General features: G+C 36.8%; 1 protein-coding gene across 10 annotated transcripts in view; it reads left to right on the forward strand.

Annotated features, from left to right (window-relative positions):
• Window positions 1-13,258, forward strand: part of LOC145286010 (DENN domain-containing protein 1A-like) — a 798,566-nt gene that overhangs the window by 225,800 nt on the left and 559,508 nt on the right. For all 10 annotated transcript variants that reach the window (XM_080134611.1, XM_080134619.1, XM_080134620.1 and 7 more), the window contains one exon: window positions 8,821-8,870. In XM_080134611.1, coding sequence (XP_079990737.1) covers window positions 8,821-8,870 — 50 coding nt within the window. The remainder of the gene's footprint in view (window positions 1-8,820; window positions 8,871-13,258) is intronic.

Here is a 13,258-nt window from a genome sequence, read left to right on the forward strand (position 1 = left end):
TGGTAACGTATCACCTAGTATGAAGTTTCTTCCTCCATTTTGTGATATCATCTCACTGTATCTATGTACTGAAATGAAAAACAAGTTTTGATGATTGAGTAACCAAGCAATACAATGTCCTCATAATTAAATATGGAATGCAATGTCATCCAAGGTTATATTCTAAATATTCATGAAAAATTTAGTTTTGGCCTTAAATACCCATTTAACTGTTAGAACATTGTGTTTAGAATTGTGTCTACACATTAAATCTTTACTATCCATCAGTAGTTGCAGCTGGGAATTATCACAACTATCTGGGTATGTATGGGGTTAGAACAACATATGCCCGGAGTCTCAGTTGTGCTTTTTTTAGCCTTGCACATTCGATAAATTTTTGCCATGCCATTAATTTGAATATTGAGATAATCATAGTAATTGAAGTCAGCTAAATAGTTGAAAGCTTTCAAAGACCAACATGATTTTGTAGCACTAGAAATACCCTGTGAATTTGTATTATATTGCAGCATGTTATCTAAGTGCATATTTCTATCAGGCACGGCATTTCTTGCTAAACAGTTTGGACGTTGCACTTCATTCTCCGAGGGTCTTGCAGAAGTTGTAGCTCTGGCATCTCTGGTTAAATGGTTTGCGCGTTGCATTTCATTCTTTGAAGCTCTTGCAGAAGCCGTAACCAAGGCATTTTTGGCTAAACAGTTTACACATTGCATTTCATTGTCTAAAGCTCTTGCAGCAAACTTTAATTCAGTATCACATTTCAAACGAATACTACACTGAACTTCAGTTTCAGAAGCTCTCAATATGGCTTTAGCTGCAGCATCTTTTCTCAAATGATATTCACATTGCAAGTTTGTTTCGGAGTCTCTTGCGTCTGCTTTATCCTGTGCTTTCCTTGCTAAACTAATCTTGTGTTCATCATGTAGCAGGGCAGTACTTGAGCCGGCAATTGGAAAGTTACTTGTGGAAGGCCCAGTTGCAACATCACTATCTGTACTCACACCTGAGGCAACAATAGGACAAACACCTGTAATCAATTGGCCGAGGCACCCATCACTAATTCACATGGCAGTCGCTTCAACAGACGAGTCCTCACAATTTGATTGCCCATCGTTTTTAGATAGGTTTTCTCCACTATTTGGGTTGATGATAATGTTTGTGTGGGAAATTATTGATAGTGGTTTTGGCTAGATGAGTGTTTTTCAGGAAAATTTGGCGAGGGGGGGACCGTAGATTGAAGTTCAGACGAGCACTTGCCATGAAAATAATGATAAAGCAGAGACAGGCTTGCAACATCTCTTCTGTGAGAAAGAGGTTGCAGGGAAGAGAAAAGGGCATTCCCCATTAAGCTAGGAAGTCTATTTTGAATTCTGTCAAGGCAGGATAAGCTGCTTCTAGTAGCTCCTGCTCAGATGTGGCAACAGTACTCTATCATTGGCTGTACCTGTATATAGGTAGAGTAGCGTATGCTGTATTTTCGTGGATATCGGCGATATTACTCGGCAATATTACATACCTAATGTGCTTCAAAAAGTCATATTTTTATTTGTCGGTCAATTTTTAAAAGAATTACATTGATGGAAAGAGAATAGAATAAGCATTCCAATGATAATTTATTTTTCTTTTATGCGTTCAGGTTTTTATGCTCTAAGTTAAAAATGAAAAAACGGGTAAAAAATGATGACAGCAAAAAGGGAAACTTTTTTCAATGTTTACATTTCATACGTTACATTTGGATACATATGCACGGTGTCAAATTTGATTGGATATGGCTGAGATTTTATAGGATATATAAGGATATAGGATATATAATATATCATATATATCTCTCTACTGTACTTTGATTTTGATTTTTACGACTACAGGAAGCAAATGTACGACTATTTCAAAATTGATAAGATAAATCTGTAGATATCATCTGTTTTCATATAGATAGTTTCAGAATTATTTTCATGTATAATATGTAAATATTCACTTATTAATTTACATAGCTCTTTTCATGCAAGCTGATAAAATAACAATTATCTAAAAAGAAAAAATCAACTTGTAATGCTAGGTAGAGAATTACATCAGCTGTGAGATATCTACTGGAGTGGTAGAAGGATTCTATCATTTTTCCAGTGGCCTTGCCAACGGATTTGATGTATGTGTTCCATTTCAGATCAGAAGTAAAGGTCAAGCACAGAAGCTTGTCAAAACATGGAGCCTCCCCAAGAGGGGAGCCATTCATATCAATTGATGCCAGATGAGGATCAGTGATGATGATGTAAAGATAGGAGCTTGGTTTTAGATGCATTAAAAGTAACCAACCACCGCTTTCCCCATTGAACCACATACTCAAGATCAAATGAGAGTCAGAGAGAACTTAGTCATTCATGGCATTTGATGTGTTGCCATAGATGATAGTCATCAACATAAATGTCAACGATTGATCTTAGGATGTTATTTGGAAGATCATTGATGTAGATCAGGAAGAGAGTTGGGCCCAGGATGGACCCTTGAGGGACTTCAGCATTAATACTGTGAGCTGATTTCTGCCCATCAACCACTACTCTTATGAACCTATCCAACAGAAATGATTTAATAATTGTCCTATTTTCAGTTCTTTCTTCTTACTGTCACTTTCTTACTGACCTCAATTCACGTTACTGAGTATTTCCCTTCTTCACCTTCTTTCTGAAACGAACAACACAAAATCTTTCTCACTGACCGAAGCAAATGAAAAAATACTGCCCCCACAAAAAAAAAAAAAATCCGACGTCTGTTATCTCTGCGGGGATGCAAACTAATGCAAATGAGTACAGACCGGATTTCCTGTACCATCATGCAAGCACAGTGTCATTTGTACATTAGACATAATAGCATTTGGCTCGTCATACATTGTCTACAATAATTGAGAAAACATTTCCAGCTATACCATAGCTAGATATCTTATGAAGTAGACCTTTATGCCATAAAGCAATTGCCCTAGAAAGGGATCCTCCATCAACAGATTCACTAATTCTATGAGATATAACCATTTGCTGTAGATCTAGCAAAACGGAAACCATATTGCATGTCACTAAGATTATTTTTGCTAAGGTGATTGACTACTTCTTTATTTAGCACATATTCCGGAAACTTACTCATAATGCACAGGAGACTAATTGGTCTATACTGAGAGGAAGATGACCGATTACCAGAATTCTTAAATACAGGGCATACTGATGAGCTTTTTTTAGGGTGTTGGGAAGCAATTCTCTTTAAGATAATGCTTAAACAGCTTTGTAAGTATGGAAGCTGGTTCTGTTTGAAGCTTTTTCATCACTATAATTGGAATGTTGTCAGGGCTAGTTGCTTTACTGGAATCAAGGTTTTTGATTAGCTTGACAACGAAGATCGACCTCTTTTTGGCATTGTGGTATTTTGGTTGGTTAGTAACTGTTGTGGAGGTTTTTTTCATGTAATAGAAATATGAGAATGGTTTAAGTTTATTGTTCTTAATCGATAAAAATGTGCAAAATTTGTTTTCTAAGTGTTCTTTTAAATCCTAAATAGTATAATAAAAGATAAAGAAAACATTTAATAAAAAATAAATTTTTAAAACATATCATTTTATGAATATGTTTGTACACTGAACTTAAAAATGAATACGATCAAAATAATCCGGAAAACAGAATTAGTAAAATATGTAGGTAATTAGTTTGATCAATAGATGAACAAAATAGCCATATCAGTTCAAAATGAAAAGAAAGGTATGTTGCAATTCAATCAATTAGTTTATCTGCCAATAAGACATATAGGTTTTTGTGATCAAACAATATTTTTTTCAGGAACTAATACTTATTTGAGTCGTGTAAATTCTTTAGAGTTGAGATTATTCCCAATGAATATTAGTGATTTCAGAAGTAAAAAAGAAAATTGAAATTGATGAACCAAACTTACAGTACTCCAGTTATTGTACGAGTTGGATGTAAATAAATGAAATTCAACTAACATTAATGTATATTTCTATTTGTTTGTGTGTACAAGGGAAGTTAAAGTCGTCTGCCAAGTACCAGTTTCTTTAAATTTTGACTCCTTCACAGCAATTTCAACTTGCCGAAGAAAACAGTCCAAAGTTCAACAGTTTTTTTAATAATAGGTGAATAAAGATCGTTGTTGACATTTTGTTTTGAAAGTTTATCATTGTTAATAATTTGAGTGATTAAATTATGATTCAAATTAAAGTTGTAATAAAAATAAACGAGTACATTTTTTGGTAAGAATTTCAAATTTGAATAAACCTCACAAATCAAGCTACCTATTGTAAAGAAAATGACAGAAATAGCAGTAAGTGTCAAATACCAGTTTAATTCATGTTCTAACCATGAGTTACTATGTAAATCACAAAAAAAATTTTCTGAAAAAAAAAATAAAAATAACCACTTACTTTTTGGAATATAATGTTATGGTTCTGTGTTGGGTACATCGTAAAGATTTTTCTAAATTTGTTTCTAATTTTTATTTTATTAAATACATGGAACTTTGGATTTTCTCAACAAATATTATAATTGTAAAAATGTAAGAATTGTAAAAATCTAAAGTTGTTAAAATCAAAAATAGCTTAATTCCTACTTTAATCTGAAAATTACTAATAATCGGAAAAAAGGAAATGATTTACAGGAGAAAAGATTACCCATGTGATCAAAGTGACATGACTTTTCGAATGTGACGTTTTCATTTGGTGTTGGGTACGTACATCATGAAGCTTTTTCTGAATTATTATTTATTTATCTATTTATTTCGTGAAGTACGTTAAACTATGGAGTGTCACCAACAGTTATTGTAATTGCAATGCAGAAATTGTAAAAGTGTAAAGTTGTTAATATTTGGGTTTATTGAGATGACAAGTATAGAAAGTGTGTACACAAAAGCTTGTGAAATATATTTCATCAGATGTTTAGGAAATTGACCCTCACCTCTAAATTCCACAATTTACACTTTTTTTAAAAATGCTTTTTTCACGTTAATCTCATTGATTACAAACTTAATCTTCAGATTAAAAAAAAAAAAAAATTGACTTTTATTGTCGGAACAGTTTTCAATTATAATGTTCTACTAAATTGAAAACATAATTTGTGATCATCACAGAAAAATATTGTGACAATATTTTTCTCGGTGATTGTCACAAAGTACATGTTCAATTTAGTAGAATTATAATTGAAAACTGATCCTTGACGATAAGTCATAAATTTTTTTTTTTTTATTTATTTTTTTTTTTCAATTTTTTTTTTTTTTTGAATCCGAAAGTTTGTAATCAATGAAATTAACATGAAAAAAGAAAAAAATGTAATTTAGAGGTGGGGTCAATTTCCTAAATGTCTATCTAAATTTGTATATAAATTGTATTTATTAACAAATTATTCATATAAATTACTCTTAGAAAGACGGAAATATATATATATATATATATCTTAAAAACATTCTCCTGTATTTTTTTAATGAAAGTGCTTTTGTAAAACTATTTTATAAAAATATTTAAAAATCAAGAATATCTGAATGTAAAAAAAAAAAAGGACAAAGAAATGGTGGAGATCAAAACTGCAACACTGGTATTAGTAGCTGGTCACTCTATCCAATGCACCAAAGGGACAACCGATTTGAAAGCATTGTAAATTAATAAATAGATGTCTGTTTTACAGCATGTATGCATGCATAGAACGACGCCATTGCGCTACGCTTGCCAAGTCGTGATTTCTTGCAATTTTGAACCCCCTTTTTGAACTTCTTAGCAATTATTTTAAGCAAGAAAAATATCTCTAATAAAATTTTGCACCAAAAATGCAGTCTTTTCAGCTACTGTAAGCCGTCCAGCGACCTTCTGGGTGGGAGGAGATACAATTTGAAAAATGGAGAAGACATACACAGACACATAACGAGATTTATTTTAGAATTTCGAATCGGAAAGAAGTTTCACACATAAATTTGACTTAAAATGATTATTTCTGACTCATTCTTACTTTCAAATCTTGTCTAATCACTCAAAAATTAAATATTAAACAAAATATTAGTAGAAAACATTTTCGCTTGATTGTTGACATTTGTTTGATGTGTTTGTGAAGGGTTTATAGACAGCCACTTTTAAGTCTAACTGAACAGAGTAAACACTATAGTTTGTTTTAAACTAAAAACTTACTTTAAAGTAAGTTTTAATACAAATTAACTTATCCAAGAAGGTAGAAGAATCTTGTCTTTGGTAACATTTATTTGTTGCATACTTGTTTTTCATCTGTTTTGTTCTGTTACAGTAACAAATGCCCCAATCTCATTCTTCTTTAAGGAGAGTGGTTTAAGTTTAAATGTAGATATAATTTCCTTTTTAATTTGGAAAACTTTTAATTATTTTCCCTTTATGTAACTCAAGATTTTGATAAATCATCATGAGATTCTTTATCTATAGTTATCACTTGTATCTAAAGCAAAGAAGTACCATAAACATTAATTCTTCAGAAGAAGCTGATAATGGACAACAGTGTTAAGACGACAAAAAAAAATTGAAAAACTTTGTCCAGAGCATTTTAAATCTTTTAATAATCATTCTTGCCACAATCCATGCAATTTGAATATTAGAATATCTGTAGAGAAAATAGTATCAACACAACTTGCATAATTCCAGCATTTGACTTCACATGCAAACAAAACTGCTTATGGAGTTTCATTACTTGAATAAATTAGTCCTTGTTTTATCTGTTTGATTATTATCATTGTGATCTTAAAAGACCGTAACAAAATAAATGTGTATTAATAAAAGTTTGGTTTAAAATAAGCAAACAGAAATGTATTTAAATTATATTTCAACATTTGCTGCTCATTAAGTAAATACACAGGAATGATGATATATTGTGTTGGGCATTGGTCACTGAAGATTTATAATGTTTAAATTTTTTAAAAACATTTTCCTTAATTCTTGTATAATATTCAGTATACAGTTAAATCTGACACTTCTTGAATAGGTGTGTTTTTACTATTCCGGGATATGTCAACACTAGTCTGACTTTGTTGCTGTCTGGCTGGGGTATGCTTCTGTTTGAGTTTCAGGTGAAGAAAGATTAAGAAAATAAAAGGAAGAACCCTATTAAAATGACTCCTCATCTTTCCATATCTATCTCCTTTTCTCTATCTCTTGAGTTCTAGCCTATGCACTCATTCAAATGCATGGAAACATGTGGTGCAGAAGAATTATTCAAGAAAAAAAATCAAGTACATAAAAAGAAATGAATGACGAGTGAAGTAAATGGATAGTAACAGAATATATTTCGATATATTGAATAAATCTATTTTGCATTATAAATTAAGAAATTCCTATAAAACAAAAAGTACATAGCAACTTTTTTTTTTTAACACTGGAGTCACCACTTATCAAGGTCCAAAGGCCACTCGAGGATAAGTGTAGAGTAGTCAATGGGAAAATGTAATCGTTAGTAGTAGAAATTTGGTAAATTAGGTTACTTAAGGCACTATCTCATCACAAACTTATTCACATTGAACTTGAAGACGACCATATTGTAGTCATTTGGAAAGAAGGAAAACAGAACAGTTTCACAGGCGTGGTTCTAAGAAAAAAAGTTTTGTTCATGGAATCTACATTTAGGTTTAGGCACAGATAAAGAGTGGGGGAAAATTATTGATAGTAATTTCTGCTAGACAAGTGTTTTTGTGAAAGTCAGGCCAGGGGGTACCATAGATTGGAGCTCAGATGAGCACTGGCTATGAAAATAATGATAAAGCAGAGACAGGCTCACAATACCTCTTCTGTGGGAAACAGGTTGCAGAAAGAGAAAAGAGCACCATCCCACTAGGCTACAAAGTCTATTTTTAACTGTCAAGTTAAGTTAAGCTGCTTCTAGCAACTCCTGCCCAGATGTGGCAACAGTACTCCATCCTTAGACCTACTTGGCTCTGATAGGTAGAGAATTGCATCAGCAATGAGGTATTTACTGGAGCTGTAGAATGATCCTACCATTTTTCCAGCAGCCTTGGCAGTGGATTTGATGTACATATCTCAGATCAGGAGTAAAGGTCAGACCCAGAAGCTTGTCAAAACATGGAGCCTCCTCAAGACGAGAGCAAGATGGGGATCAGAGCATTGATGATGTAAAGATAGAAACTTGGTTTTAGATACATTAAAATTAACCAGCCATCTCTTTCTCTATTGCACCATATGATCAAGATCAGAGGTGAAAGAATCAGAACTTTGTCATTTACGGCCTTTGAAGTGTTGCTATAGATGGCAGTGTCATCAGCATAAATGTTTACAGATGATCTTAGGATGGGATTTGGGAGATCATTGATGTAGATCAGGAAGAGAGTTGGACCCAGAATGGACCCTTGAGGAACTCCAGCATTAATACTGTAAGCTTCTGATTTCTGTCCATCAACCACTACTCTTATGAACCTATCAGAGATAAAAGATGTAATAATTAAAAGGACATTTCCAGCTATACAGTAACTGGAGATCTTGTGGATTAGACTTTTATGCCATACGCTATCAAAGGCCTTTGATATGTCAAGGGCAATTGTACTAGAAAAGTAGTTTAGATAGCTTTTTACATATTGGTAATAAATGGAAATTACTAGTGTGCCTTGATCGATACTTACTGAAGAAAATGCCTGGTCGGATATAATATGGAATCTATAGGAATGTCAATTTTCAATAGAAAATAAAACAAATGACTTGATGGAGAGTAAAAATCAAATATTGATTTGTCAGCTGTATTGCTATTAAGGTCTAACATGGCAAGATAACTTTATGTTAAATGTGTATTAAAAAGGCAACTTAATGTTTTCTTTTTTTTTTCACAGGGGATTCTGAAGGATGTGCCAAAATTTGCCTTTCCCTGTGTGACTGAATGGTAAGTGTTTTTCCTGTTCAGAGTTGCACATTTCTTTTTTCAAAGAGAAACCAAACTCCACAAATATTGTTAATCTCTGGTTTAGAAGCATATGGCAAAAATTGTGGGAACACAGGTTTACCTCTTAAACGGCCTTGGTGTGCACTTTGCCGATGCAGCATCATGATGCTGAAAAGGGTCCAAGATGGCGCCTGTGGCGTTATATAACAATGCAGTCTCGCCGAATCTTGTGTGTTCTTGTGCACATATGCAAATTTAGAGGACTCAGTCTTTTATAAAACAGGTACTGATGGACGACGCTGCTGCAGTGAGCTGAAGTTTTGTGTGCTCCATTTTTTTTTTTACTTTGCAACGTCGGCATACATTTTTTACCATGGACCGATTCGACCTGAAGCTGATATCTGAGTTTGACGGGTCCCCAGCTGGTTCTTCAGTGGTTGAGTGGCTGTGAAGGCATAGGTGGTCAACAAGGAGCTTCTTGGATACGACATTCTCCTTGGAATGGACACTATTACACAGCTGGGTGGAATCACCGTGGACGGCACTGGTGATGTAAGGTTTTCCCAACACAAAGAACAGGTCTGCGCAACAATCACTCTTGATGAACCCGACTACCACACGGAATACTACAAGGGCACAAACGTGTGGACCGCATCCTCGAAAGTGGTTGAGCGACCTAGCCACCAGTGTCCTTGCAGAATCGGCTGACGGAATATCTGCCTCACGCGTGGCTAAGGGGGCAGTACGAGGCAGAACTTCAGGTTTGGATGGATAATGGCTGGCTGGCTGGTTCTGTACCCAGAGGATGAGCTTGGGCCACCATGGGGGCTGATCCCCCTGATGGTCGTCAGGCAAGAGAATAAACAGAAGGTCTGACCCATCACGGGAACTCAATGAACACGTCGACCAACACACGGTGGGAGCTGACATTTGTGCACATAAACTGAGGGAGTGGCGGCAGCAGGGGACGTACACAGCAATCCTGGACCTGTGAAAAGCCTACCTGCAGATACGCGTCGAGAAATTGCTGTGGGCATTCCAGACAGTCGAGATCAAAGGGACTCGCTATTGTTTGACCAGGCTGGGGTTCGGCCTGAACGTGGCCCCGAACATTATGACAGCGATCATGCAGGCGATCTGGTGTCAGGATGAAGCTGTGCAACAGGCGACGTCGTCATATATTGACAACATTTTAATGAACGAGAGCCTCATGTCTGCCCAGGCGGTGAAAGAACTACTTTGAGAGCTTCGGGCTGTTGTGCAAAGAGCCAGAGTGCCTGCAAGATGGAGCGAAAGTTCTTGGCTTGCATGTGAGCAGCAGCGCAGGCGGCCTCCGCTGGGGAAGAGGTGGTGACATCCCAGAAGTTCCATCCAACATCACTCGTCGGAACATTTTTCCATTTGCAGAAAACTGGTGGGCCACTTCCCTGTGTGTGGGTGGCTCCAGGTGGCGGTGGCGGCCATAAAGCAATATGTTGCTTCCATGTCAATGGGGTGGGACGATGAGTTTCGCGATCCCTCCCTGTGACGCATGCTGGTGGAAGCTGTGACTGAAGACGACCCCGGACTGTAAAGACTGTCATAGCTAGGAAGGGGTGTCCGTGTGGTAGTCAGGTTCATCAAGAGTGATTGCCGCGCAGACCTGTTCATTGTGTTGGGAAAACCTCACCCCGTGTGAGGGATCTGGTGTGTCAACGGGAGTGAGTTTACAGTTGGGTGGACACCAGCTCACTCGCCCTTGGCGTTGCTCTTGCAGTCGACGGATTTATCGTAGAAGATGCCTACTGGCTTCGGCCAGAAAATGACGCTGGGCACATAAACCTGGCTGAGCTTGATGCTACACTCAAAGGGGTAAATCTGGCGCTTCAGTGGCAGGCCAGAGTGCTACACATCATCACTGACTCTATGTGCGTGCATCGATGGATAGCCGATGCTTTGAGTGGGAAAGCACGGTTGACAATGAAGGCATTGGCTGAAATGTTAATACAAAGATGACTTGATACCCTGACCGAGATCATCAAGGAATTCAACCTGGCCGTACATGTGACACTGGTGCAGTCCTGTCAGAATCGCGCCGATTGCCTGACCAGAGTGCCATACCATTGGCTGAACCTGCCGAAAGAAGTGGACAAACTGGCATCTGTGAATTGCGCCGCGATTAGGTGTCGACTTAACCAGGACCGTGTTGCTGATGTCCATTGCCAAAGTGGGCACCCCGGTGTAAACTGAACCCTTTACTTCGCCAGGCTGGTGGACCCCCATGTGTCAAAGAGAGACATGAAATCTGTTGTGAGGAGGCAGCCTATTGGTATAATGTCACCCCTAAGGATGACATTTCACCCTCTACCGCGCCAGCCGAAGCACTGCACAGGTACCACGTTAGGGTGAGAGGCATGGAGACCAGCCCACTGCCTGAGCTGGAGGCGACGAGAGAGAGTATTAGCAGCCTTAGGCTCACCGACCCTGAAACTGAGGATGAAAGCACAGGCGAGGATGAAGCTCCCGGTCCCTCTCTCCAAAGAAGCACCCGAAGAAAAAGGCTACTGCGTCCCTGCCCTCTCTGTGATGATGATATCAGGGGAGAGTGTGTCAAAAATTGTGGGAACGCAGGCTTACCTCTTAAACGGCCTCGGTGTGCACTTTGCCGACGCAGCATCGTGATGCTGAAAAGGGTCCAAGATGGCGCCTGCGGCGTTATTTATATAACAATGCAGTCTCGCCGAATCTTGTGCTCTCGCGCACATATGCAAATTTAGAGGACTCAGTCTTTTATAAAAACAGGCTACTGAAGCAGATGAGACAGATGTGCAAACGAGTCTACAGAAAGTACTGACGAACAATGCTGCTGCAGTGAGCTGAAGTTTTGTGTGCTCTTTTTTTTCTTTACAACGTCAGAGCACACACACACACAAACACACACACAAAATTATAATACTTAATTATATAAGTTTTCGACACAAACCATATTAAAATTTCCCATTATCATGACTTTGTAATGTAGTGGTCTAGAAGTGTAAGCCCTTTTGAGTTTCAGAACAGTTTCAGATGGTTCGCCGTTACACACAAGTCCTGGTAGGTGACTTGTTTGTAGTAGACAGTTCCACAGAACAAAATATTCTTACCGTGTCGAAACCCGGGAAAGAACATGTGAAATTGCTCCAGAAAAGGTTTAATATTTATGAAGCAATTCTGATTTCTGATTGGTTTGTAGCAGAACGTGAATTTATTTGATTCCTCAGTTCTTAGCAGCATCGTTTATAAATAGAATTGTCCGACTGTGTGGGATCATACCCCATTAATAGGTCCAAAATATTGCAACATCCTCCCTATTTTTTATAATAGGGGAGTCCCTTGTGTTTGTTCTGCTCAAAAATAAATATATTTTTTTTATATTTACTTAGACATAACAAAAATTAGAAATCATTTGGATCTTAGAATTTTAGCATTTAAAAAGACGCCATTTTTAATTGTGTTCAAATGTCAAAAAGGAAAATTACAAAGATTTTTTAAGCAAAAGTATTAGTAGGTTAAAGTGTTAATACAAAATAAAATGGATACAGTTTAACGTCTTGTCCAGGACTATTTTTTTTTATATATATATATATATAGAAATCTATATACTGAGCATTATCCCTAGGGTTTTCCGCTGATATTCATGCAAAAAAGTAATAGCCTTCTCGTAAGTGGAACTTCGCTGGTCTGTATTTTTAATATATAGAAATCTATATACATACAGGGCAGTGAAAGAGAAAAAAAAAATTATTCAGTCGAATTCACCTACAAGTTTTGAGAAAAACGTTGTAGCTTTATCCGTGTCGCCGGTTTCGTAAATACATCAGTGATATTTTGTTCTGATGATATATAATTCAAAATAGTGGATTCCTTTTTTATCTCGTTTTCTACGAAATGGCATTTTATATCCATATGCCTAGATCTTTGGTTGATCATCCGTGCTCTGTGCTAAGACTATACTGGCTTGATTATCACAATTAATGACCGCGGGGCTTGTAATCAATTCTGGCTCTAAAATAGTCTTCAGGATATTTTTAAGGTAGAGTGCTTCCTGGGTCGTGTGTATGATCGCGATAAATTCTGCTTCACACGTAGAGAGAGATACAATTTCCATGAAATAATAGGCCCATTTTCTGGGAGTCTGAAACAATATCCAGATACACTCCTGCGATCTTCTTCGTTTGCCCAGTCTGAATCCGAAAAACCTAATTTTAGGGGATTTCTTGATTTTCTAAATACTAACTTCTGCTCCTTAGTTCCTTTTAAATAACGTAGGACTTGTTTAGCTCTGTTTAAATCCTTCATTGTCGGTCGTGATAATTTTTGTGACAGTTTCGTTACTGTATAGCATATGTCGGGCCTGGTTGCAGTCATCA

The sequence above is a fragment of the Euprymna scolopes genome, chromosome 10 (assembly GCF_053919585.1).
Source record: "Euprymna scolopes isolate OS-2025 chromosome 10, ASM5391958v1, whole genome shotgun sequence".
NCBI lineage: Eukaryota > Metazoa > Mollusca > Cephalopoda > Sepiida > Sepiolidae > Euprymna > Euprymna scolopes.